Here is a 27,986-nt window from a genome sequence, read left to right as displayed (position 1 = left end):
TTGTCACTCACGTGGGGAAAAATGATGTTGAAATCGTTAGGATGGAACTTCTGCATTTTGCAATTTTTTGCAATTTTTTTTTTTTTTTTTTTTGCAGACTATCCTGACAAGGTAACTGAGTTACTCCATTCTTTTTCTCTAGAAAGCCCAACATAGCCATTCAATGGTGGCCACAGATTAAAGAAGCACAGAAAGTACATACAGAGCTATATATATATGGTTTTGGCTGGGATAGAGTTACATTTCTTCATAGCAGCTTGCATGGGGTTATGTTTCAGATTTGTGATGAAAACAGTGTTGATAACACAGATGTGTTTTAGTTACTGCTGAGCAGTGCTTGCATAGTGTCAAGACCTTTTCTGCTTCTCACGCTGCCCCACCAGTGAGTAGGCTGGGGGTGCACAAGAAGCTGGGAAAGCTGACCCCAACTGACCCAAGGTGTATCCCATACCATATGATGTCATGCTCATCAATAAAACTGGGGGGGAAAAGGAAGGTGGGGGCATTCGGAGTGATGGTGTTTCTCTTCCCAAGTCACCATTACATTTGATGGAGCCCGGCTGTCCTGGGGATGGCTGAGCCTCTGCCTGCCAGTGGGAAATGGTGAATGAATTCCTTGGTTTGCTTTGCTTGTGCATGCAGCTTTCACTTTACCTATTAAGCTATCTTTATCTCAACCTATGAGTTTTTGCACTGTTACCCTACCGATTCTCTCCCCATCCCACTGGGAGGGAGTGAGTGAACAGTTGCGTGGGGCTCAGTTGTTGCCTGGGGTTAAGTCAAAAAGAGACATTTAAATTCTTGGCTGTTTTTAGAAGAGGTCTGCTGACTGACATATTAGAGCAAGCAAAAGCTTACTTTCAGTCTTACCTCATCAGGTAAGTAAAGATCATTATTCCAGAATATTGTGATGCTATACTGCACCTCCTTAGGATGCATCATGCTGTTTAAGAACAGCAAAGGTAGCTTATAATTATTAAATATGAGTATAGTGGGTCATGCAACACCCTAGCAAATCTATTTTGGGCTCACTGACTGAGCAAGCACTAATGCTCAGAGTTTTCATGTGTCTGAAATAAGGGGTAGGTTGGGGGTTTTTACCATTTCAAAGGCCAGAAAAAAAATTCAAACGTGAGATGAGAACACTGGGAGCTCAGATTTTCCTCCCTGTTAAAGATTTCCTATTGTACTCAGCTATTTTTGGAACTTGCCACTATAATGGAAGATCAGAAACTTCTTAGAATGATAACTAAGTATTTTACCTAATGTTTGTCTTCCATAAATCTTAATAGTGAAAGTCACCTGTCTGTCCTAACTGGATTTTGGTCATCAAGCAAGAAAGTAACACTTTGAAGTTGTTCTAAAATGGGACATGAATAGATAAATCTATCAAAAAGTTGAACTACTGTGTGATTTTCTAGTTAAAAACATCCTACTGACCTTTGCATGTGATTTCCAGATATTCCCAAAGACACTGCCAATGCAGAAGTCTTTGCCAGCACAGACACCACTGCAAGCTCTGGGCTATACTTTGAATGCATGTTTCCTGATTCTTAATTTTTACATAAGCCCTGTTTCTGAAACACCCATGCACCCAAAATGAACATTTTTACCTAACAACATGCTTCTGAGGTGGGGAATTATTATCTCATGTTACAGATGAGGGAATCAAGACCTGGACTGTGAAACTTGCTATAAGTTATTCAATAGCCCTGTGGATTTGGAGACCTATGCTGTGTTCCTCCAATGTCTGATTCTTTAACAGAGTCATGGCTCCAGTTACAGCATCTCCAATGTTGGAAAGCATGTAATGCACAACTGATAAACATCTACAAGATCGAAACAGTTTAGGCACATTGTTGAAATTACTATTTTCCCTTGAAAGTCCCAAATATATCTGAAAGAGTTATAATTTTAAAGAGCAAACTGAGGCACAACAGAAAAAGCTGTAGAAGGTTACACTATGTATTGTCTATAATACCTAAGTCTCCAAATAACATTTTAGCATTGAAGCAGCAGCTTTAGAAGTGTATTTCTGAAGAGCTCATAAGTTTAAGTATTCCTTCACCTTTCACAGTATGGTATTTATATAAAATCCATACTGTAACTCCTCTGCATACATGTATCACAATTTGAGCAAGTTGATACTTTTTCGTATCTTATACAAAAGCTAAAAGTTTCCACTGCTGTTTGCACAGCTCATCATTAGCTGAAGTTTTCATGACAAATTGTTATTTTCCACCTCCTCACATCTCGGTGACACCTCACTACCTGAAACACAGATGATATATGGCACAACAAAACACACAGCCACCATGCAGACACTGAAGAGTAGTCTGTGGATTCCAGTACATTAAACGAGATTATATGAGACAAACTCAATTAATGTGTCATACACACAGACAAGCCGAAGCAGATTTTCAACATGGTCACTTGTAAAATCTCAAAAATTTTTGCATCATCTGTTTTTTAATTATGTACAATTTCATGCTGCAGTGACTACAGAATACTCTATCACAACCTAAGCTAGGACTCCAATTTACACAGCACCTTCTGTTAATCACGGTAAACAGTAACTCTCATACGGTTGTCGCTATGTAGAAGTATAAAAAACTCATTTCCTGTTTATTTTGAAAGTCACCTCCCAAGATCAGTGCTCTGTAATGGGAGGGATCCAGGTTCCAGTCAAGCACAAGAAGACTTCAGACTATATAGGGTTTCTGAAAACCATAGGGGGGAACATTGGAAAGTAGGAGACACAGGACATGAAGACTAACAGAAAGGTTGGGCTTTACTTGTGTACATATAGATGTCTCCTGCCACTTTGGATGCCTTAGGGAACAGAGATTTGCACAGGGCTAGCAGATTTGACAGAAGGCGTAGAAGAGAGCAACACCTTCTGCAGGGGCAGCTAGATGCCAGCCACCACACTCCAGCATGTTTAAAACAGTACTAGTTTCCTAAGCAAAGGCAAGTGAATTCCACCCACAGTGCAGTAAAGGGAAAAATGTGTTGGAGGGGAGAGGGACAAATAGCAACAGGGCCCCAGGCTATCCCACAATAAAACACAGAAACACCAACCTGTGTCAGAAGGGAAAAGATGCTGTCACCAAAAGAAGGTTAGTCAGTCACAAGTTTTAAATCATTGTTTTAACTGCTTATGCCAGAAGCCCAGAATATTCTATGGCAAGTGACAGACTAATTGAGACTTCAAGCTTGATTTCACACTGTGTTGTAAATTTATCTGCAGGATTGCCCCAGAAATACTGCAATTTGTATTTTAAGCTTGAAGGGCTCCACACAAGGAAGGCTGTGATTTCCCATTACACCCTGCACTAACAGTGTTATCTAACCATGAAGACATCACAAACACTTAAACCAAAGTGAACTAGAAATGAGACTCAAAGAGCATCATTCAGTGCTCACAGTTCAACTTTAAGAAACAAATTCACAAATAAACACAGCTTTTACCAAAAGATTTGCTTCTCATATTTAGTCAGTCTACCAATCCCATTACCTGAGTAGGTTTACCACTTCTTTTCATCCTGATAGACTGCAGCAGAAACAAAGCTCTGTAAAAGCTGTTCCATTAATGGAGCTGTGTTGCAGATATGGCTTCATCAGTCCTACCTAAAAGCAAAAGAACTAATTGCTTGCTGGAAGACTATACTTCAAAGGCAAGTCTGGCACAAGTAAACAGCACAGTGATATCTTTGTTACATTTTAGAGTATTGCTGAATAGTTAGCTTTAGAATAGTATCACAGGTCTCATTTTAAGTATCTTGCCATTAGCTTTCATCACAAATATCTTCTTTACAATCGCTAAAATAACCCACATTTTAAAAAGCCGTCAGATCCCCATGGAGCCAAAAAAGTTTATTTATAGTGATCAAACGCTTTATTAGACTAATTTGGGTGGGTTCCTTTAGTTCACTATACTCAGGAGGAATTAAATAGACTAATACAATATTCAGTTCAAGGCTTCTGTCCTAACACACAAAGCCTCTTGGAAGGCTCATGTTACCTGAAGGACTGACTGGCTTCTGTGAGGGGGTGACCTGGGCTTCTGCCCAGGTAACAGCCTGGTAAGCCACGTAACAATGTGATGGACAAGAAAGAAGCAGAACTGGGAGGAGCAGGAACCCAAGAGGTGGGCATTCCCTATGCACTACCTTCAATTCAAGATCCAACTTCAAAAACCATTTCAGTTAACTAGGGACTTTCATTGCTTTCAAAGCAAAACTATGGAACTCAGTAACTTCGAGTCAATTCAGCCTTTTGGGTTCAATACTGTAATCAAGACCCCAAAAATACACATAGGTGAAGTGACATGGAAGAAAAAACTATTCAAAGGATTACGTGCAATTTAAAAAAAAAAAAAAGCATTTGACATGATGACATAGATGAAAACTACAGCAAACTTGCTGATTCTCCACTTTTAAAAAGATGTGTTTCTGTGTATATTAAATATTCCCTTTTGCATTTCATATGACTCCCCTCATACATCCTTTTGTGATTTTAGTCTGATTTCACTACTTGTAAAGTGAAGTTCTATGTACCTCACAAGACTATGACGATCAAACTATAGCAAAGGAACAATATGCTAGCTTTTAAACTCCTACGGTCACTTTTAGCTTCTGGTTACTATAGGGAAAGAATTAAAATACATTTTCCTATTTTTGATTTATTCCACTTCATTTATTTATTCTGAAAGGCCACTCCATTGTACTGTAGAGAAAGGTAAGGAAAGAGGGAAAACACAGCAAGAAACACATAGAGGGAAAACAAAGAAACAAACAAACAAATTAGAAAGTGAAAATGCAATGTAAAAATACTGAGAAAACTCAGAATTAGTTACAGTTCTTTTAATTTTACTTCTACCAGAGAAGAGGATGGAAACATTTATTCCTCTGAAATAAGCAAAAAGGTAAATGTGTTCAGTGTTCAAACAAAAGAATCATTTCTTTTGTTTACATATGTACAATGACACGTGTATCTATCACGTTACTACTGTAAAATCATTTTGCAATTTATTTCCAACTTGTAAAAAAGTTGAACCAGACAAACCATTTGTACCTCTAAGAGTAAACTTTATAATGTAATTAATATTTTTTAGCCATAATCCATATCGAAACATTTATAATTACTGCACTGCAGGATTAACAACATGAAGAGTAATACACTTCTGCTTTCAAGTACTGGAAATGTGTTTTTTCACGTTATTGTTTCACTAATTTATATTGCAATAGCATTTGGTAAAATTTGATTTGCCATTTATCCAAAAAAGACTGCTCTCTGTAACAAGATTTAATTACTAAATTACATTTCTCATATTATACTTTTTTGCCTTACTTCTTTTGTAAGTATGAATTTATGTATAATGAATACAATTTTAATAAATTAACTGTCTAGAGGTTTTTTATTTTTTTAAACAGCAGCTAACAACTGCATGCCTATAAATAATCCCTTGCAGAGTTGGGTATCCTCCACCTCCTTTCACTTCCAAATGAAGGTCATCAATTTTTTCCACAAGTGGGTTCAACAATAGCTGAATTAATCTGTTTTGAGGTTAATTGTTACAGGCTTGAGGGCAACGGTCAAGGTCCAGAATAAAATATTTAACAATTGAGTCTTCTCATTTTCAACTGTCTCATCACATCCAAAAGAGCCTCCAATATATAAACAACTAATTATAACATTCTGAATTCTTACTTTGTCACATGTAAGACTACTTCAGCTATCCAGATAAACTGGGATAAGACATCACCAAAAGTAAAACACAGTGTTTCAGTTCAAACTTCTTTCAAAATAGAACAGTAAAGTATATCATTAGACTACACACACTCTAAAATTCACTTGTTAACAAAACAAGAGGTAATAGCAGTAGCAAATATGACTTTTTTGAAGGAATCAAATTTAGTTTTTATTTAAATTAATCATGGTGCAGCTCCACTAGTAAAGCACAATAAAGACAATTTGAGAATACAAGCTGTATCTTTAAAATTAAACCCTTATGTAAGATCAAGATACTTCCTCATGGTTACCTCAATAATTCTGCTACCTATGTAACATTTTCTCTGTTTCAGTAGTCCACTCCAAATTTTCTATTTATAACCCTCAAGTGGATGCACCACAATCCCTTCATACAGCTATTTCCAGCAGATGTATTTAAACAGTCAACAACAGACTATTTTAAACTATCACTTTCTGTTACAAGATTCTGCTATCACAGTCTAAAGAGTAGCAGACATGTAAATGTGTCCCAGTGAAAAAATGCAAGTGTCCATTTCTGACTTTAGAATTTTATCAGTAATTTCATTTCTATAGCTCCTGCAATATTATTAGACTCAACAGGGCCAGACACAACTACTGCTAGCTTTCCCTCAGAAATTACTTTTTATTCCAAATTTTAAAAACAGATTCACCCTACTGATCTTTTGAATATATTACATTATTTAGAAATAAAAAAGACACTGAGGATATCATGAAATGGTAAAACAGCTTTGAAATATCAAGAAAACACTAAACTATCATAAAAAAAGCCCACCAAAACCTCCATAATCATTCAAAGTGAAGAAATGTTATATTTATCTGGCAAAATAGCAGTATCTTTTTGGCAATGTAATAGCTTTTACTCTCTGCCAACTAGTTTAAAAGGTAGACTTAAAAAAAATGAAAAAAATTAAATTATGCAGTTCACTAAGCCAGAAAACAGCTTTTAAGTAAATTATTTGGAGAAAGAATAGAAGTAAAGCTTTTGTTTCTTGTTATAACCGTTGGCCTATGTATATATTGTAGCTGGTGTTAATATTCATTCCATAGTTAGATAATCCTCCATTAGCTAATTAAATTCAGTTGTGAACTTATTAACCAATATTTCCCTGACCATTTAGTTACAGTATTTTGAATGACACCCTATTAAATTTTAGCAGACTTGCCAATGTACTACAGTTTGAAAAATTAAATTAATGGAGTATCTTCCATTTATACAGACTTCCTCCTAAGAACTCCTAATTCATTTTGAAAACTTAAATTATAGAATAACTATAATAATTTCTATTCAGAAGAAATAATTGCTGCACAGATTTATTTTGTATGTTATCAGGCATCCCTAATCCCTTTTCAACTGCTACATGTGAGAAAATAAAACAGAAATTAGAGAGTGCCAGAGCACTCAGAACCTCCCAGGATTACTCTACAGATTCATTTTCAAGTTCAGGCTTCACCATGAAGACAGCAATAGACTTTAAACATAATTTTTGATTGCTATGCTATTGAAAAAAAAAATGTTTTTAATTGACTCATTGTTACACATTGTTAATGCACATTTTTAACACAGGACTGACTGGGTTTACTCAGTTATTCTACAAAACAATATTTGTTCGGGGTTTATGTTTTATTCTTGAAAATATAACAAGAAATTGGAAGAAAATAACACTAAACTCCATTATAGCAAAATGCAAGGGTCATACATATTTTACTATCTGTATATGTATATATACACACACACCATATATACACACATAGCTATGATGGATCCCTTCCTTGAGAGATTATCCTATCTGTCATTCACTGAAGGAATCCCTGAAACTCACAATTAAAGCTTTCTATGCCCTCCAAATTTCTGTTTTCACAATGAAATCATCCTAATGTCAGCTGCTTCACCAGCACTGTCGTTGTTACTCTACAGCTTCATCAACTCATAAGTGCACAAAGAAGTGAACAGACTTCCAGAAATACAAATTCCATCCTGTTATCATTCGTACTGAATTACTACATGAGTTTCTCAGTAGCCTTGTGTAATGTGCCAAGCTTTTAAAATATGCAAATTCATTTTCTGCCAGTTAAACAATGAAATATTTTCTTAAATCTTGATAATATATTCTTGTACATTCCACGCAGAAGTAGAAAGAATACATTTTAGTGATCTAAATGTTAGTGCTTACAAGTCAACAGAAGCAATTTCAATTCAGGGAAATCTCCAATTTCTATTACATTAAATTCCATAGTTTTAGCAACACTTGAAACATGTTAAGACAAAAGCTTGTAGTGAATTCTCAGGTGTATACCCAAAATATCTACAGTCACTGAAATGTATGTGCAAACAAAATTGAGCTGCCCTATTATCTGACTGAATATACTCTTAAGTTCTTGCATTCATAGCAAGTTTATTTGTATGGCTGTATGAAATAATCTGGGCAACTTGCTTCTTATTTGTGGCTCATGACATGGATTTAAATTTGGTATGGATTGATAAAATACATAACAAAATGTATAAGAATTTTAAAGTTATCTAATCAATTTCTCAGACAGGGGGGAAAAAAAAAATGGAGAATCAAATTTCTACCTGATCCCTTCTGGAAAGAAAAAAAAATCAGCATCAAGTAAAAAGGAAAAGAAGAAATACAAAGAGCTCCACAACCTAGTCCATTTTGTGTTCATATTGCATAATGTACTTCAAATGCAAAATTCAAAGCAACAAAATCTGTTACAGATAAAACACAGCCCATATGACATATACCCTCAATGGGGTCCAAAGTACAAGAGTATGCAAGAATACTTCAATTTGTATCAGGAAGTCAAACTCTGCTGATGATACATGAGAGGGTTCAGTTATTTATTTATTACAGAAGAGAATTAGCCTTTGACTTAAAAAAAATAAAACACAAACTCAACAAATAAAACCAAGTACTATTCTTCTCTCTTAGAACTTAATCTAAATAAACTCTGTATTTGTAAGCCAGGTACTTAAATGTAGAAAGCACTCTATTTAAAAGGTGCCTGCATAAGTGCATGCAGTGCATCTGTATATGGAAATATAATACTTTATCCAGAGTAGAGGGTATAAGCATATGGAGACAGAATTTTATTTATATTAGAACTAGTAAATTTGCCACTTAATTTTTCAGAGGCTAACATTGCAAGCTCAATAACCACCCTTTAAAGATATTGGCACTGTTTCGTTCTGCATGCTTTATACCAAGCGAGAATGTATAGAACAACCACCACCACAACACCCACACACATGCACAAATGAAGATCAGTTACAAATGGACATCTTACAACAACAGCAGGCTGGAGCACCTCTCCAAAGAGGCCAGGCTGAGAGAGTTGGGGTTGTTCAGCCTGGAGATGAGAAGGCTCCAGGGACACCTTGTAGCGGCCTTCCAGTACTTAAAGGGGGCTACAGGAAAGATGGGGAGGGACTCTTTATCAGGGAGTGCAGGGATAGAATGAGGGGTAATGGTTTTAAACTGAAGAAAGGTAGATTCAGACTGTATATGAGAAATAATTTTTTTACGGTGAGGGTGTTGAAACACTGGCACAGGCTGCCCAGAGAGGTGGTAGCTATCCTGTCCGTGGAAACATCCAAGGCCAGGTTGGACAGGGCTCTGAGCAACCTAATCCAGTTAAAGATGTCCCTTTTCACTGCAGCTTGGTAGACTAGATAAACTTTAAAGGACCCTTTCAACCCAAACTATTCTATGATTCTATGATAAATAAACAAAGATCATGGCATGAAAGGAAGTAGAAGGAATATTTAACTTCCCTTTTACCTAGCAATTAGTGCCCACAAACATCAATGGGTGTTTACAGTTGATTATTTCACTGAAGCCCTTTTATGTCCTATTTCAACTAGTACACGGTCCTTGATCCTTCCCCCTGTCAACAAGTACTCCCAGTTTCTACTTTCTTCAGTAGGATCCTAGTACTTCATAATGTGTAGGTCAGATGTTGAAGTCTGGGACTGTTTTTGTCTGTGGTTACATGATTTTAATTTTTATAGTTACATGCACTTTATCACAGGATGGGCAAAACGAAGCATTAAACAAATCCTACCACTTCAGTGTCCCTACCATCCCCAAAAGAAAGCACACTCCCTTACACTCAAGCATTACATGGAACAGGGTATCATGATGAGGCCATTCTTCAGTTTCACACCTAGTTGGCCTGAATGGAAATTAAATTTCTGAAAGGTAAACAGACTTGATGCAACCTTTCTATATTGGGTCTTCCTTATTTCTCTCCAGACTCTCCTACCCGAATGTACTTTTCCCCAGACCAGAATCCTTCCTAACAGAAGGAAAAGTAGGAGTTTTGTCTACTGTCTTTACCTTCTGGTAGTGAAGTCACCACTACTGCATTCCTAAACACACAGCTTCAAACAGAAATTAACCAAGTGGTCTGGCATGTTTGGCTGAAGAAAAAGATCAAACAGAATCAGTTCAATGACATTTTGCACAAGATACTGTAATGATCCTTCTTTTATTTCCTAGATTATTTCGGGTTTTTACCTTGACTACTGCTTTTTGGTTTTTAATTCTGAGATCTTCTATAGTGGGATCCTGTATAGCAAGTTTAAAACTACTGAAAATAGCCTTCCTTTCTTAGCTACCCTTTCCAGTGTCTCTAGTAATAATCCAGGAAACTCCCAAAGCCTGTGGACCGACATAAAAAAGAGAAGACTCTGAATATGCTCCTATTTGTACAGCCTAGTTAAAAAAAAACAAACAAACAAACAAAAAAAAAAAAAACAACACACAAAGGGGGGGGTCTTTTTCCATTGTTTCTGTGCCATACCAAGGAAGCACCAATGAATGGTCCATGCTCATCCCTGTACAAAGCAAGAAAAATCGATTCCACTTACTTGGTGTTAATTCTGGGTTTCCTTTTAAGTTCATCATCTTTGGAATTGAAGGTCCATATATGTCTGCATCAAGTAAACCAACTTCTTTGGTCTGTGTAAGGAACAAAAAACAGGAAGTATTTGTCAAAATGTCCGTCTTTATGAATTATTAGTTGAGCAAAATTTCAAAACTGCCCATAGACATAAAAATACAATCTTAATTTTAAACATTATCTATGTTTCCTTTCTCTCTAAATTGCAATTAAAGCATGAAATACAATAATGTCTCTGCAAGTTGAGCAAGACGTCTTCACAAAATTTAAATTCTCAATACACAGAATCCTTACTTGCAGTTTCTTACTTACAGTGTAGACCACAGACTTTATATTAAAAAACTTTATAAGCAATGTTCTCTCTACTTCGTGTACATTTATGCAGAAACAATATTTTAACTTTTAAAAAAAGGTATCAAATTTTATTGTAAAAAAACAAAACAAAACAAAATACAACCAACCAAGCAATGTTTGTAAATATATTTTAGTTAATGCAATTTTAATTATACTAGTGACTACCAGGAATGTGAAAAACATAAAAGCTATATTGTTATCTTCCATTTAAGTGGAAGAGTAAACTTTTGTAGACATCTTAAAAATACTGAAATGCAAGTCTCTGAAGCCAATTAAGCAGGCATAACATTTTAATCAAATGCATTTATATAGAAGAGGCTCAAAAAATGGGTTTATTCAACTACATATGGTACCTTAGGAGATAAACTTCAAATAAAAATAATTTCAACTATGTAGTCTAGACTTAGAAGATTAATTTCTATATGCTTTTTTATAGATATACATACATATTTTGAGGAAATTAAGCTATTTTTCCTACAGATGGCAAGACACACTACCAATTACCAAGTTCTACAAATTAGGTGGTAAAGAGCAAGCCCTTTAAAGTGCTGAACATCAAATTTCTCTAATATATAAAGCTAATTGTATTCAACATTTTGCAAAATTGCAAGCAAGTACATTTAAGGGCTTGTTTGAAAGGTTAAGGCAGCAATGGGAGCTTTTCTAACAATGCCAACTCAGGCTTTCACTGTTAGTGTTTCAAAATGTGTATTTCATCTTTTGGATGACACTTCTGTAATTTGGTATCATATATTAAGCCATCCTGTTATCACAGCTTTGATGGGAAAGATGGAGAGAAAGACAACGGCTCAGTGATAACTATCGAGTTTCTGGTTAGAAGAGTATAACAAGGCTTTTAATGCAAATATACAGCGTCTCTATCCTGAGTTTGCTGGGGGTTTTTTAAACAGAAATGCACCTGGATTAAAACCCTAGATATTCAGGACACTATTTCTAAATAAATCTGAATTTCAATTAAGAAATGAACTCACAGAAGCCCGTAGACCTGAGAAGCAAGACTAACCCTTTTACTACAACATGCGTAATAATTTGAGTTTGGGGATTTGCTTTTCTGTGGGGATTGCTTTCTTTTTTTTCTTCATCTTTTTTTTTTTTTTTTTAAGATGTTGATCTTGAACCCTGAAGCCACACTTAACAGATTAACAATTTGAAGTGTTAAATTTACCTAATATAAACAAAATGCATCTTAAATTTTACAACTGAGGCAAAAAAATGCATTAATGTACATGATCTACAATGTACTTTGAAAAATTTTTACCACAAAAATCAACCAAATTTGGGTTCAGTTATTCAATATCTTTTTTTATTAAACAGAACAAAACATATGTAATTACATGGATTATATAATTTAGATTTTTTTAACATTTCTTTCTTTATAACATCTTGTGAAAGCTCTTATAAAAAAGTTCAGGAGTTACTCTGACAAATTGTTCTCTTCTTGCCTACTATATGAAAGCTGCAATTTCAAAAAGATTTAAAAGACCCGTTTTTATGTTAGATTTCAAAGACATCAGCAACAGTATTAGAGCTTCTTTGTTCTTGTACAAAATGCATATTTTAACAGATTAGAAAGATTCATGACTCAGTCCCTTTATCTGTGTCAGCAGCTAATCGAACCCATCAAAACATCATCTAAGGGCTGTGCCACCTAATTCCTTCTCAAATTAAAGTAAATATTTGCAGAAAAACCTACATAGTTTTTTAAACCTGACTGACATCCTTTCCCTCAACTTTTTGAGGGTTTTTCCCCCAACATGGATCGTGATTATCTGTAGACTAACTACAGTGATCTTAAAATTCATTACAGTTTTATTTTCAGCCTAAAGGGACTGAAGATTTAGAAAGATCTAAATTAATTAGATTGACTTCATGACCTCCTGGCCATAGTCAGATCTTCACCACTACAGGCCACTTATTCCTAGGAGCCAGCAGGAATGTGTGTATGAGCATATCAAATCTCTTGAAATGAACATTCACATTGGAGAAAAATATCCCTCAGTTACCTAAGATGACTTGGCAAATTCAGCTACTCCTCCAAATTACAAAGATGTCTGTTTCAAGCTAATACAATAAACCTGACATTCTTAAAAAAATTTACACACTTCCTCAATAGAAGAAAGATGCCTGCTTCCGAGATGCACTGCTTTTGTTCATGGATACGGTTCAATAAAACAGTTGTCTTCAAACAGAAAAATAATTAACAGATTCTGCAGCTTCTACAACTCATGTTAGTAAAAGTACAAGTGTTCCTGTAAGCACGGTGCTTTCTACAGGATTACAGCAGAAAAGTCTTTTGGAAAAATCTGTAAATCACCAGCAAAACCTCACTAAAGAAAGCCAAGGTAGGTTTTTTTCCTTCACCAAGCAATTCAACCTGTTAGGTAAAAGGAGTTCATACTGCCTAAAAGTAGCAGCTTATACAGAAAGCACTGGCCCAATAAGCTAAAGTTTTGAGTTTTGTTTCTCCCAACTATCCCTGCATTTGCAATATATAAGCACCTCTAGAATATTAATAACCTTCTGCTCAAGGTTTAATTATCTTGGAAAAGCATTATGACAGTTACCAAGAGATCTTTTAAAACAAGCACAGCACAGTCCAGATCATCTCTCCCAGCATTTACAATGTTCTAAATCCCCAAGAGACAAAATAATTTGCACACACCTGGATGCTACCACATGAAACTGTTAAATCAGAATGACCCACACCAGATACTTCTCATGATGAGTGAAATTTAATCCAGATGCATGAGTTACAATAATAAAAAAAGTTAAATTAAATTTTAATAAATTGTGTTTTCACCCATATAATCCACACCTCATATAAATCAGCACATCTTTCACAGTACTGCTGTATTAAAACAAATCCTAAAAAACATGCATAACCATCAGACAAGGCAAAAAAGAACATGTGGGAAGGAGGAATGGATTACAGGGGATCATAAGCAGGAACAGGGAGGCAACTTCAAAAGAAGCAAAAAAAAAAACAACCTCTAGGGTTCCTCTAATGTCCTCTGACATTATTTTCATATGCACAGACATCTCAGAGTGCATCCAAGCAAGTCAAAGTCCCCCTGCTTCTAACTGTTTTTCAGAGCACAGCACACACCACTGCTACAGCCACCCTCGGCACTCTGCAGGAAAAAGATTCAGGTAATACAACTCCACCATCTTCTTACAGCTGCATTTTCTCCTTATAAAAATATTTCTATCCTGTGCTATTAAACAAACAGCATTCCACCTCTCCAGTCAGCATAGCAATAACCAAGTTCAAAACAGCTGTTCTCAAGTTAACATTTGTCCTTTTCCTTCCATCTACCCAGCTGCAGAAGAAAGTTTGAATCAATCTTCAAGTTTACTACACTTGGAAAATACTTTCTAGAGGCCTGTATTTATTTGTTGCTTTACTGAAAGTTCTGAACAGCTTACACTCTCAAGATATAACCGACAACATAACCATTCCTGTATGATTTAATCATGTACTTCAACATCACTGGAAGCTACTTTGAAAAAAATATACTACACACACACATGCAAAATTATCAACCTCTTCACACAAAGATCCTTACCAATATTCCATCAGGCAGAGAGAACACAAAATCAGAAATAAATATATTATTAGCACTTGAAAACATGTAAGTACTCTCTTGGTCTATTCAGTAAAAAGTATACCTAAACTCTCGCAGACATTCACATTTACCTTCTTAGCACTGCTTTTAAGGTTCCCCCCCTCTCTCGCTAAACACTCTCTGGCATAGGCTAACTACTGCTAGGATTTGCTCTTTCTACGGTACTGGTCCTAGCTGTCATGGTCTCATCCCATACTTGGTGAGCTCAAAACCAAAAAAAAAACAAACCAAACCAAACCAAACCAAAACATGATAAAGGACTGTGGTAAAGAACTGTAACTCCTCTTCATCTTCTGCTTTTACATCATTGACTACATATTCCTTTTTATTTCACTACCATTAATCTTCTTAACAAAATATTAATTTGCCCAATTAGACCTCTCTAAAGATTTCTGACAAATATTTAGCATAAGGTATATCTGCATAATCACTACATCTCTTAGCACAGTACAAATACAGTAAAGTTTTTATTCCAGTTTAGAAACTCCTCTCACCTACACTAAGAAATGAAGACAAGTTTTCACAGTCACCAGGTATAGTTCCTGTATTTACAAGAAAACCAAACGCTACATCATAGACAAAGAAGATATTCTTGCATATATCCCTGAAAGATGAGAATCCTATGGCTTCATTTTGTGCAGTGTACAAACTAAAGGGAAAGATAACTTCACTAAAAAGATACTTTCCTTTAACTTCTCTGGCAAGAGTCTCAACATAATTAAAGTTGTTTAGCCTTTGAACTTGGCCACTGCCTTGTGAGCAACAGAGATTTGCAGGACAGCTGTACTCTGAATTAATGATTTTCAAGCTCTGGACTTAGTTGCAATAAATCCTTTTTGGGGAAAACAAAGTTATTGAAAGCCATATTAGACACCGTCCCTCTATATACTGGCAGAGAGAGAACCTGTACAAAAAAAAAAAAAAAAAGTAAAATTTGCCTCCTTTGCTTTTCCGTATGCAGATTAAAAATTATTCAACTGCTGTTATATTTGTTCTCTTAGGTTGGTGAGTTTTACTATACATGGTCCTTGTACAGGTGACATAGGTCCATGCTAATGACAAAATGATCCATATCTTTCGTCCTGTTAACTGCTTTAGTTAGTAGACACTTAAAGAGTTGTTTAGTCTCTCACACACTTTCTTTATGTGGGTTCCCTTTTTTCTGTCAGGTAATACTAACTATGAAATCAATCACATTTTCCAGTAACAGATTTTTCAGTCAAACACAACCAATTCCATTCATATATCACAGAGGACACCTCCACACATAATTCTGTGTTCAGTGGATAATCTGCTGATATTCATCGATTTCTTCCAAGTTGCCAAATGCTTTATTGAAGAACAAGCCTGATAAAAGACTTTATGCCAACAGAGAGGAAGAAGAAAAAAGAAAAAAAATCAGCTCACAAAAAGCTGCTATAAATAGCTGTTAATCAACATAGCCTATGTTACTGCAAAACATTCAGAGACTATTTGACAGCATTAATTCATTTTTGCTCATCTTTTCTGAGACTTTTTGCTAGGGCATATGTATCCCCACTGGACGTTAGCGGATGATATTTTACTTTGAAGTAAATTCTGCAGACCACCAGAATTCCCTGGTGTTCAGCCTGGGAGGGATGAAGGCACAGGTTAATGAGCTGTCATTGTTCTAGACAGTGAAGGATTCCCTATGTTAGAAGCACTCCCAATATTCAGCAGCTGCAGCCCATTCCAAAGACAGAAATTCCAGCTTCGCTAAGTGAATGTTCCAGTTATTTTTAAAACTGGTGCTCTTAATCCACCACGAGGACACTCCATTTACCCTTTTAATGTCATTATAGACTGAGAGCTAATCCTCAACTACAAACAGCAACACATAGGACAACTTAAAATCAGGGTAGGCTCTGGATTCCTCATTTGACACACTGACACACCGAATAGCCTCTTTTAATCCCTAATTCTCTAACTCTTGCAGCTGCACACTAAGCGCTTGGCTGTAAACTAGATAAAAGCCAAAAAAGCACCACTACAGTTTTCTCACTCTCTGTCCTAGAAGTGCAGACCTGTTTTAAACACTCACTCTTCTACTGGAAAAAGCCCTTTTCCTTCATATGAAAATCTTCTAATTTTCTGTCAGCTACAGAACTTCTCTGGCACATGTTTCTACAACAGTGTGCAGTAGCTCCTAGGCAGATACCAGTAATTCAACCTTGTTTGGCCTTCTTGAACATTAGGTATCCTATTGAAAAAAAAATTTCAACACAGCACCATTTTAAAAATAAATTACCAAAATCCAAAACAGAATCCCAAACATTACTACATCTCTACAAGATGCCTCACCACTTTCACAGTATGCCAAATTATTATAAACATGCTCCACTTTTCACATCAGTCTCTCTGACATCTGCACTAGGCTTTCAACAACATGAAGACTCATGATTCAGGCAATTAACTCTACATGCAATACTTTTTAAAAAAAGAAAGTGAAAAATTTTATTTTCCTCAAATTAAGCATATAGTCATTTGATTAAAATAAAATATTTTTAGTGACCTAAGTTTAAAAATATTTCTATTTGCTTTCTTTTTTTACTTGAAAAACAGTAAGATATTTAAGGCTTTATTCTCTCATTTTCTCAGCTGATCTAGAAGCTGAGCTGTCATTGTAAAATAACCCAAATCAATTCAAACTGACATCTCCAGCTTTATTGACACTTTTTAGCATTAAAAAACAAGTATGAACACCTTACCTAATAAACAGGAAAGCTGCACAGAAGGAGGACAAAACAGGTCAAAAGTTGTCTTCGTGCTATAATTATTCAGTGAAGGAGCCCATCATTGCCTAAATGCTTCTAGATTTTTTTGCTCGCTCCACATGGAACTTTCTCCTTACCAGAAAGAAATGTATATACATTGTGAAGTCGTCTATTAAGGCAGCAGTCTAATATTATCCTGTAGACAGTTTAATTACAGGAGCCAAATATTTGAAAAAAGGCTGGAATGTAAAGAAAATAGGCTGGATGGATTTTGAGTAGTTTTAAAATTAATGTGAGCTGTTTGTTTAAATACACATTTTGAAATAATTAGAACTAATTTTATTATCACAATAGTGAGTTCACATGAAGACTCTGCTCATAACTACATAATTTCTACACTGTAATTTACTATATACTTGTGAGAAACCTCTTACTCATGTATGTAATAGCCAGATAGACACGAGTTTTCTGCTTTTTTAAAAAAAAAAATATATAGATATATCTGCATTGTGACATCTTGACCTTTATACTGTTTGAGTAAGTGTTTTTATTTAGCTAACCACCAACTTTCCCCAGCTTTATTTCCATTACAACACAAGGTGTTGGACCTTTCATCACCTGACAGAAGCGGGAAGAAGCACTGCGCCCCCCTCCCTGCGCTCCCTCCCTCCCTTACTACCTTAACACAGCCTTACATTTAAAATACAATGTTGCTCAGCAACCAGTGGGTTTGCTTGGGAAAACAAAGGCCACTCCTTAAGATAAAATGACCCTTGGTGTATTTCAAATTTTGGTCCTGGTCTGCTTGACCCGCCCTGACACAGAACTAAACTAAAATAGTTAAAACTGATGCTGTTAATCACTTGCCCCTGCTACTGCAGGCAGAAGCCACTTGCTTATGCTTACATGCTAATTTGTTCCATATGGTTTTACTTCTTGCTCTTCTGCCCTTCACAACACAAAAACCATTTCATCCTATAGTGAAAAATGTAAATCTTCCTGGAAAGAAAAGGAGAGTCAAAGGAAATCTGACTGGGGAGTTTGCCTCATAGTGACAGCACAAGCATGCAGCCTCCCAACTGGATTTGTGCCATCCTTAGTCATGCACAGCTGGTGTTTGCTCGCTAAAATACTCTGTTCATAAACAAGCAATCTCTATCTTATTATTGCTGCCATCTATTAATTCAACTTGTTTCTACTATAATAAATTGTCTCTGGCCAGGCAGCTTTCATAAATAGTCATTCTACTCTGAATATGAATCATCCTGGCACGAAACCCAAAAATTCTTCCCAAGTGCTCCTAGGGGAGCACAACTGACTGCTGGTACATCAAAAGAACAAAAAGAATCAGCTGTCAAACTAAGCAAGCAATTAAAAATAGGACACAAGGACAGAACTTTAAGTTATTTCTTAACACAAAAAGAACATTGTATAGATTTATAGGTCTTGGTACAGGCACAAGAGCTTATACAATACTTAACTAATCCATCTACAACAGGTAACCCAGGGTACCAAAAGCCTAATAATTCCAGAAAGGGATAAGAGGCTGCCCTGCTTGTCTCCCTGGCTTTGCATCAAAAAAACCCAAAACAAAACTCCCCAAAAACCTACTTTGTCTTGGACGTGGTATCTAGGCATCTAAATGAAATCCTGTCTTGAATTATTTACTCTGTAACCATGAGGTAAAAATATGCCAAACAGACTGAGCACCAGCATGCAAGACGTGAACTCCTGACTTCTAATCCCAGCTCTGCCAACAACACTGTGCGCCAATGACAATGTCCAAGGCTCTATTGATGCCTTAATACTTCAGACCATCACTATAATTGAAAAAGCTTCCATATTAAAAAAAAAAAAAAAAAAAAAAAAATCTATCTATAGAAACAGTGGGGTTCTGGTTTTGTTTTTTAACTATAGAAAGTAGGCTTTTAAGAAAAGATGGAAGAAAGCTTTCTTTTATCAAGAAGACAAAAAATCCCTTTATGCTTTGACTGTTAATCTTCTTCCATCTTATGACAGTATCAAACAATAAAATGTCACAGCTGTTGCTGAAAGAAGCAAGAATCTACTCTAATCCAATCTCCTCTGAAAGCATCTTCCACAGATCTCCCTCACCAGAAAACAGTTGTTCTCAATGGTCTGTGACCTGGATAATCATAGAAAAAGAACACTTGAAAGATCAGAAGACAACATCATTTTTAAAGTCATTTAGCTCCAGTATAGTACTTGCTTTGAAAATCAAGTTACAGACACTGAACTTGTAACAGAAACAGACTGTACCTAATGAAGGAAGCACAGACCTTTCTCATGGTGACCTATCTGTCTTGGTAAGTCCTTTCTTTCCTCCTTTAAACAGTACATCAAGGTCAAGCATCAGTTTCTGTAAGTTTGTGTTTTGCCTATAAGACACTTAAGGACTGTAATGAAGCTGCAGACGGCTGCTGAAGCTCTGATCTACTAACAGAATCATTACTGCTTTCTCAGAAAGAGATGAACTTATGATAGCAATGAAGCGATGGAAGATGATGCACAATCAGTAGTTACTAAAATGAAGAGGTCCATTGCTGCATATCTGAGGTCAAAGAAATACACTATAAACTTCAGAAGGAAGCATCAATGGACTCTGGAAATCAGTCTTATTTATTTCACTTTAACAAAACTGAACATTGCAATGATCCCTACAGTTCAGAGCACGGGACAAACCCAGCCTGAATCATGGCCCCAGAGATACTAATTTCGTAACCTTGACTCCCAAAACTACTGAACTGAAATAAATGGGAGTACACAAATGAACATACTAGCAAATTCAAGCCCAAAGTTTAAAAATAAGGATGACGTGTGCCATCATTATCTTAAAACAAACAAACAAGAAAAGATATTAATGCATGAACAAACACGATAGAGTTGAGTTCATTCAGTCCGCCTTAATTTCGTATTTTCTATCCTGTAACTTTATCAATGCACAATTTCACCACGGCAGCACCTTGCTAAATTGTGACCATCAGTTCTTGTAAGTCACAGCTATTTCATCAATTTCAGCTGCTCTTCATTGATTAACATTCACCAGATGCTGGCCTCCAATTTTACACCACAACATAATCCTAATATCAGAAATGACCAGCACATTCCATGTTTACTTAACTTTCTTGGCTCAATTTCATTTAAAATTATTTCTCAGTCCCTGATTTTCCAAATAACTCTGGCAATAACTTCTTCAATCATTCCAGACAATGGTCTCTCTTATTTGTGTGCTCTACAAGTGCTTTAATGGGCAACTGAAGTGGTGTATCACATTACTATGTTTAAAGCCAGACATTTAACTCCTAATAAAGGGCATAATCACAAAAGTTGTGTATGTCAATTACTAAGAGATGCTTTATCTAAACATAAACAATGCACAACACTACGTGTTTGAAAACTATCAGGCACAATCCTAAAAACACTTAAGCTGGTACAGAAAGTTATGTGCAATTAGTTGACATGGTTTCCATGGAGCTACTCAATGACCACACCACAACACAGATCACATTGCAGGATCACATTCATTTTGTAAAAGTATTACAGCAAATGCCATGTTTTAAAGTTAATTAGACGGAATCATTCAAGCAGTTTTGCTTTTCAAGATGACAGATTTTTCTCTGACATCAAATTACTCCAGCAGCCTATTTAAAACACAGAATTAAAAGCTGCAAAATATCAAGATCAGATGCCATTACAAACAGTACATATTTGATATAACAGCTTTAAACACTTTCCTTTTATCAAGTATGGCTGAGTTTATGGAAATTTTTTTAATCTTTCACAAAATTCCTACAGGAAGAGTGTAGACTCCATGTAAACCTCACTCTGTTGTTTTCTTTTACTCATCTTTTACAACAAGAAAAAGATGCAACATTTACCAGATTGAAGTACTTGAGGATACTTTGTATAATTAATGCTTTATGAGTACAACACCTTCATTATACACCCTTACATAGGAAGTGAAGCTTGCTTCTGAGTTACCTCTGTGGCAACAAATGTGCACAATGGAACAGCTCCCAGTTTATAGCAGCAGGTGGACATAATGAAGACCTGTTGTTTCTATGCTTGAATGGTTCCCACTGTCTATTTATAGTCCAAGTAACAGTTTGAGCAATACCAAACCGGGCAATGATATTATGTCACTCAGAAAATATATTTCCAAGCTTTAGGGAAGACACGTAGCTCCTTTTTTCCCCTCAGCTGTTTGTATATACGGTATTTCTACACATTAATTTCTCTGGAAAAAGTAAATCTTTAGAGCTATAAAAAAAAATGGTTTGGACATCATCCAGCATTTACTCTTAATTTTTCTAAGTCAGTGCTCTGAAGTGATAGAATTTAATTATTTATTACACGTCTCTAACCTGCACAAACATCCTTTACTATGTCTATGCATCCTTGCAGAGTTGCTGTTGAACTCAGAGACACACAAGGGAAAGGACACAGCCAAACCCTGATGAAGTATGAGAGTTACTAAGTCATTTGTGGTACTGATAAAAATATAAACAAATCAATATAAACTCAAAAGTCCATGAAAAACAAACAAACAAAAAAAAACTTTCAAAGTAAATATTTAAAGTATGTGACTGCCCCCAGCAGTAACCATTTTATTTATGACACACACACTTGTTTCACATTAAGGCTGATAATTAGATGTTCACCTACCGAATCATTTGCTGCCAGGGCAAGGGCTATATTGACTGCAAGAAAGAAGAAGGAAAAAAAAAATTAAATGCAAGAAAACTTGCTTCCTCAATATTGATAATGTTACCATTACTAACAAGAGAAAATATAATATAAACACATCACATTTACTTATTAATTGCATTCATCATCCTGGTTCTTAACTTCTTGCACCTCTACAGTATTACCAGTTTAAGCAGCAGCAGCACCCACATTTCAGTCCATATTTGCCAACAAGCTAACAAACTCAAGCTAATCTGTAAAAACTTGCAAACTCCAAGTTTCTAGAGGACATTTAAAAATAAAAATACAATCTAAGTATTTTACCAAAGGGTAACATTAAGAAAAAAATTTTGAGGTACCCATTTGACTTGTGAAAAGTGGATACTGTGTCGTAAAACTAAAACAACCCCTACCATCAGTAACATTCACCACAGTCTCCAGTGAACTGTATTAAAACTAGAGATTACGTAAGTATTGACCTACACTACTAAAGTACAGTGACCAGAATGATGATCATACCCCTTTTTTTTATTTCTTGTGATATATTAAATGTGGTTATTTTCTGGACAAAGGTGCAATGCAAGCTTTTCACTTGATTTTTAGGTCAGAAAACAAAGTGTCACCTACCCCGAAAGCATCTGTTATAACTGAAGACACAGAAAAACAGGATGAAGCAACTAAAAAGACTGTGAATTTGTTTACAGCTTTTCTATTTCAATCAATACTTAATTCGCATAACTAAAAAGTACATGAAAGAAACAGTATTTTTTAACAGTTCACCAGCCTCAATTATGTTGGAAGACCTCCCAGAAGCTTCAGTATAACCAAAGAGTAATTGTTATAACCCAAGCAGTAACAGATTTTTAAAAACAAACAAACAAACAAACAAACAAAAACAGAAAAAAATCAACACACACACAGCTCTTTCTTCAGTAATATCTTTTGTTTTCTTTACACATTGCTGTATGTCAGTCTACAGAGCCTTTTAAGAAAGATAAGCTGTGGTCAGAGCCTTGTTCTACTGGAAAAGTATGAAGGTACTGAGAACAAGCTAAGCCAGATTCTCAGCTTAAAGAACTTAGTATTGAGAAAGGTTAGTTCCTTTAAATAAAATTATAAGGAAGTTAATGAGGAAAATTTTACAGCTCTCCCTAAAAAGCACACAGCCTCTGTTTACTCCTAAACTGATAAAACATATAGATTTTGTTCTTCAGTTTGCTATTTAAACAGATGCTTGATTAACCATTCCCTGAATCAATGAGAGAAAAATTCATCCTCTGGAACTTGGAGACCAATCTACAAATCACAGATAAGGAAAAAAAACAAGTAACCCAATGACAAATAAAAAAGGAGAAAAAAAAATAATCAACTGCAGCTCATGTCTTATGTGTCACAAAGGAAGCAGCAAGTTACTCCACACAATTTTAAAATCACTTTATATGTCTATCTTCTTCCTATAAAATTATCATGCATGAAAATTAAAGTACGATCCGTAATGCTTCTTCCATAAAAGATATTTGACTACTGAAGGGAAAAAAGGGACACAGTGGGAATAATAAAGTGGAAAAAACAGAGTTTTTTACTCTGGATATCCAGCTAGACACCTCATGTTCTCTGTTGGATGCCAGATGATTCTTCAACTCCTTTGTCTTTGTTCCAGAAGTTCAATACAACTTTGTTTTTTTCTTAATTATTTTTTAAAACTTCACAGCAGACTCCAAGAAAAGTCACCATGGTATATGTCCATGCTAAACCAGGCAACCAGTATCAAGAATAATGCACAGAGAAGTCTGAGTTAGTATTCTTGAAATCAGTACAAGTCTGGGAAGGTTTATTAGCTTGCACTTTTAACTTCCAAATCTGAACTGGCCCTAAGAATAGCACAGTTGAACTCTCACAACACTGAACTAACAATACAAATAAAATTTCTTGGCCCAAAGTCAGACATGTACAGAGCCAGCTGAGTGTCTCTACATCTGTGGCATGGGTAATGTACATCATCAATAAAATACCTATAGATAACTAAAATTAACTCTCTCTGAAAAATAACTTTCAATACTTATCACCTTTGCCAAAGACCAGGCCTGGGTCCAGGCTGGTCAGGTGGACAGATGGATTTTGGCCTCTACCTGGAAAGGACAAGTTTAAATAATAGCACATCCTACATGCAGAATAGAAGCATGCAAGAGGAAAACAAGAATTAAAATACAGTTAGTATGACTGAGATAAAGCCAACACATGGTCAAATGTATCAGCTCTCCTGAACAACAACAACAAATCCCAGCCCATTAGTCTTTGTTAAAAACATCTGATAGTTGGTAGTATCAATAGTTTTATTTTCCTCAAACTGCAGGATTAACAAAATGTGAGCAAGAATACCAGCCATTAATTTTATTCCACTTCCACAGCTGAAAACAGTAAGTTTCAATAAATTACAAACTTCTTTCAAGACCACACTTGGAACTCTTCTCATGCCAGGATCAATTTTCAACAGTTCTCACACCTTCAAGGTAGTGCAAAAGAGAGGACAGAAGAGACAAACAAACAAACAAAAACCAAACCAAACCAAAACAACTTTGGCCAGATAGAGTAAATAGAGCAGAACACCAGTAAAAGACAAAAACTTGACACAAAAGAGATAGGAAACAAACAAACCAACCAACCAACCAACCCTTATACTAGGCAAACAACAACAAAACCCAAACAAAGTATTTAAACATGCATAGAAAAATATTTATCCTATCCTATAAATTCTTCTTTTAATCATTGACTACATCAATTTCAGAAGACCAAAAAGTACTAGAAGCAACAGATAATACAATATGAAAGCTATATACAACAAATGGAAAAAGTTATTCAACAGTTTAAGGAATGGCCCTGACCAACTTGACCAGAATGCATACCCACTTCTCCTGAAACGCAGATCCAGAAAAACTTTAACATAAACAGACTGGGAGAGAGAATATGAAGAGCCCTGACAGTTCTCAGAGAGATGCAGACAATAAGAGGTGCTTTGGAATTAGAGATGCATACTATCCTCCTTCCTTTTCAACTCCTGCTCTCAAAATGAGTCAGCAGAGTTGTCACCAAACATGTTTCCCACAAACCTCCATTACAAAGAACATCATTTTAAGTACATAATTCAGCAATGATGCCATACAATACTTACATTCATACAAGTTATCTGATCTTCAGTTGTTCAGGTGAACCATTACAACTATTCTCATTTTAATAGACAAGAATCTAAATTACTTTTTCTTCTCAATATTATAAATGAATACATTCATTACCAAAAGTATGTCCAATACAGCAACATCTGAATGGTTCATTTACATTTCAATTGTCTTATTTAATGTTTGTTGAACCCTGATTTTTTATTTTTAAATGCATGGGTATGAACTCCCAGCTCTGTGTATTATTTACATATGTGTCATACTTTATGTACACATTACATAGAGATATGCACAAATTACACCCAGATGCCAGTTAGTGGAACTCAAATTAGCATATTTGTTTGCAGACATGAGGAGGATAATCTGAATTTACTGTCCAAATTATGTTCATTTTGTAAATTGTTGACTTGCAAACAGATATTTTATATTTTCAGTAACCTGAAACAACCAGCCTATGAATTACAACCATCAACCAAAAGGTACATCATGAAGAAATGCAAGTGTTGATTGTTTTGCATGAATTTGTACAGAAATGTGTATCCTATATATAGGATAGTATGCATGTGTATCTTATATACAGAAAAAAGTACTTTCAATTATTGGTTTTATTTTTTTAAGTACAGTTACTCTGACTACAGATATCATGTTTGTCTGTTATAGTATTTATTAGACAGTTGGTCCTTTTCAAGCATGGCTGAAATACAAACCACAAAATTGTAAATTAAGAGCTGCATCAATGTGTTTTTCACAGGAAATGGAGATGAACAGTAGACAACATTCAACTAACAGATTACTCTTTTCCAATCTATATGCTAAAGAAGAGATCTTTAAACAAGTTTCTGACACTTTACAGAGATAGTTTCCAAGAGGTTTACCTACAGTGTCATCTTTAAGCTCAAGCAAATTTCTGCAGTACTGGTAACCCACGTAATACCTTGACCTATCACCTAGGAATGGCACAGTTAGACAAAAATTAATTCAAAACCTAATGGTGGGACTGAGAGAAGAGTTCAGGGTGCTTTATAAGGCTCTGATCAATTTGTATGATTTATAACTACTGTTTCACTTTTTGTTTATGAAATGCCTATACTACTAGTTGAAAAAACTAGACAGAGACTAGATGTTGAAACCTTCTAAATATTAGTATCCTCTACGAAGCACATGACTATGCTGACATAGCACAGAGGAGCACTGTACAGACACCCCTAAGATGCTAGGGAAGGAAGAATATCATCACTGCACCAGCATGTGATCTCCTCTACCTCACCTTACAACACCTCTTAAGAAAGTAGACTGTCCCAGAATAGCACTGCACTATTGCAAAGATATTATTTCAAAGCCATCTACTTGATTTACATCTCACTTAAAGCCAAGACCTCTGCACCCACATAGATTCTCAATGGCTGCAATGGGACTTGACAGAGGTGAAGGGCTGTGTTAGTGGGTCTTAATTACAAAGTAATGACAGAAGTGCCCAAATATTCCTTACAAAATATTATAGAATGTGGAAAGTAATTAAAAAAAAAAAAATAGCCTTACCTGCTGCTGTTGATTTTCCAACTCCCCCTTTTCCAGAAGCCAAGACGACCACCTGCTTAACTCCTTCTATGGGATTCTGTTTCGGCAGCCCGCGTGACAGGATCTGGGCGCGTTTGTCCCTTAGAGCCTCATCCCTGGAGCTTGAGGACTAATAAAAACAGAAAGCAAGTGAATGCGTATGCACCAACCTGCAGTTTTCACAGAGAAAGCTATGAAGGGAGAACCCACCTGCACGCTGAGAAATTTTCGCTCCTAGTCTAAAAAAACCTTTTGCACACAGGCTTTCCCTGAGGGAGAGCTCCACAAGCAAGCAGGCTGGTCGGAACAGGGCCTACTTAAAAATAACACCAGTGGGCATTCTGTTTAGACAAACAGTCAAGTATGATCGATCTTATCACTTAAAAGGAAGAAAAAAAAAAAAAAAGGCATAAAACATCACTTAAGAAAGTTGGAAGCTTTAAAAAACTGGCTGGCTAGACCTAGCGGTCTTTCCCGTTACAGCTGCCTCAGGCACAAGAAATACCGCTAAAGCCAAGGGAGAGACGCCCCAGGCGCTGAGGCGCCGGTGGCGCGCAGGCAGCTCTCCGGGGGGCTGTGTTCCCCCCAGAGCCGCGCCAGGGGTCCCGGTCTCGGTCCCGGGTGCAAGTCCCCCTTCGCCGTTATATGGGAAGAAGAGGTATGCGACGGCTTTCCTGCGCCCTGGGCAGACGGGCTCCGGGCAGCTGCATGCACCTCTGCAGGCGGCGTCCCACCTACCGCCGGGCGGCCCGATTTTACCGCCGCAGGCGGTGAGCGACCGCTCGCTGCTCCCGCAGAACTGACTCAGGTGGAGGGAAAAAACCAGGCGGGCTCATCTTCCGCGCCCGCTGCCCCCGCGCTGCCAGCGCCCTGCAGCGAGCGGAACCGCTGAACCGGCCGCGCCGGGACGCGGCCCGCCGGGGCTCTCCCGCCGGTCCAGGCCGCGGCGGCGGCGGCGGCGGCGGCGGCGGCGGCGGCGGCGGCGGCGGCGGCGGCGGCGGCGGCGGCGGCGGCGGCGGCGGCGGCGGCCCCCCCCCGCCCCCCAAAAGGCACGCACACCCAGGCAGCCCGACCCCGCTCCCCTCCCGCCCCGGGGCGGGCCCGGCGCACGGCGGGGAGCTCACGCATCACTC

The 27,986-nt window shown here is 36.7% G+C and overlaps 1 protein-coding gene across 7 annotated transcripts in view; it reads right to left on the bottom strand.

The window, feature by feature from the left end:
• NUBPL (nucleotide binding protein like) overlaps nucleotides 1-27,986 on the bottom strand; it is an 87,708-nt gene that overhangs the window by 59,222 nt on the left and 500 nt on the right. For 3 of the 7 annotated variants that reach the window (XR_006165153.1, XM_042791017.1, XM_042791018.1), the window contains exons 2-4: nucleotides 26,836-26,983; nucleotides 22,103-22,137; nucleotides 10,649-10,739 (exon numbers count right to left, since the gene is read on the bottom strand). Coding sequence is in view for 4 of the 7 variants with exons in the window: in XM_042791017.1 (XP_042646951.1) it covers nucleotides 10,649-10,739; nucleotides 22,103-22,137; nucleotides 26,836-26,983 (274 nt within the window). In the remaining 3 variants the exon portion in view is untranslated. Of the gene's footprint in view, nucleotides 1-3,517; nucleotides 3,631-10,648; nucleotides 10,740-22,102; nucleotides 22,138-24,563; nucleotides 24,627-26,835; nucleotides 26,984-27,063; nucleotides 27,785-27,986 lie in introns of those variants that run through there. The other 4 variants (XM_042791019.1, XM_033010314.2, XM_033010312.2 and 1 more) reach the window with 4 other exon arrangements.

The sequence above is a fragment of the Tyto alba genome, unplaced genomic scaffold (genome assembly GCF_018691265.1).
Source record: "Tyto alba isolate M040663 unplaced genomic scaffold, T.alba_DEE_v4.0 Super-Scaffold_18, whole genome shotgun sequence".
NCBI lineage: Eukaryota > Metazoa > Chordata > Aves > Strigiformes > Tytonidae > Tyto > Tyto alba.
Note: the sequence above shows the minus strand (reverse complement) of the source record. Positions and strands in the feature narration are given on the sequence as shown.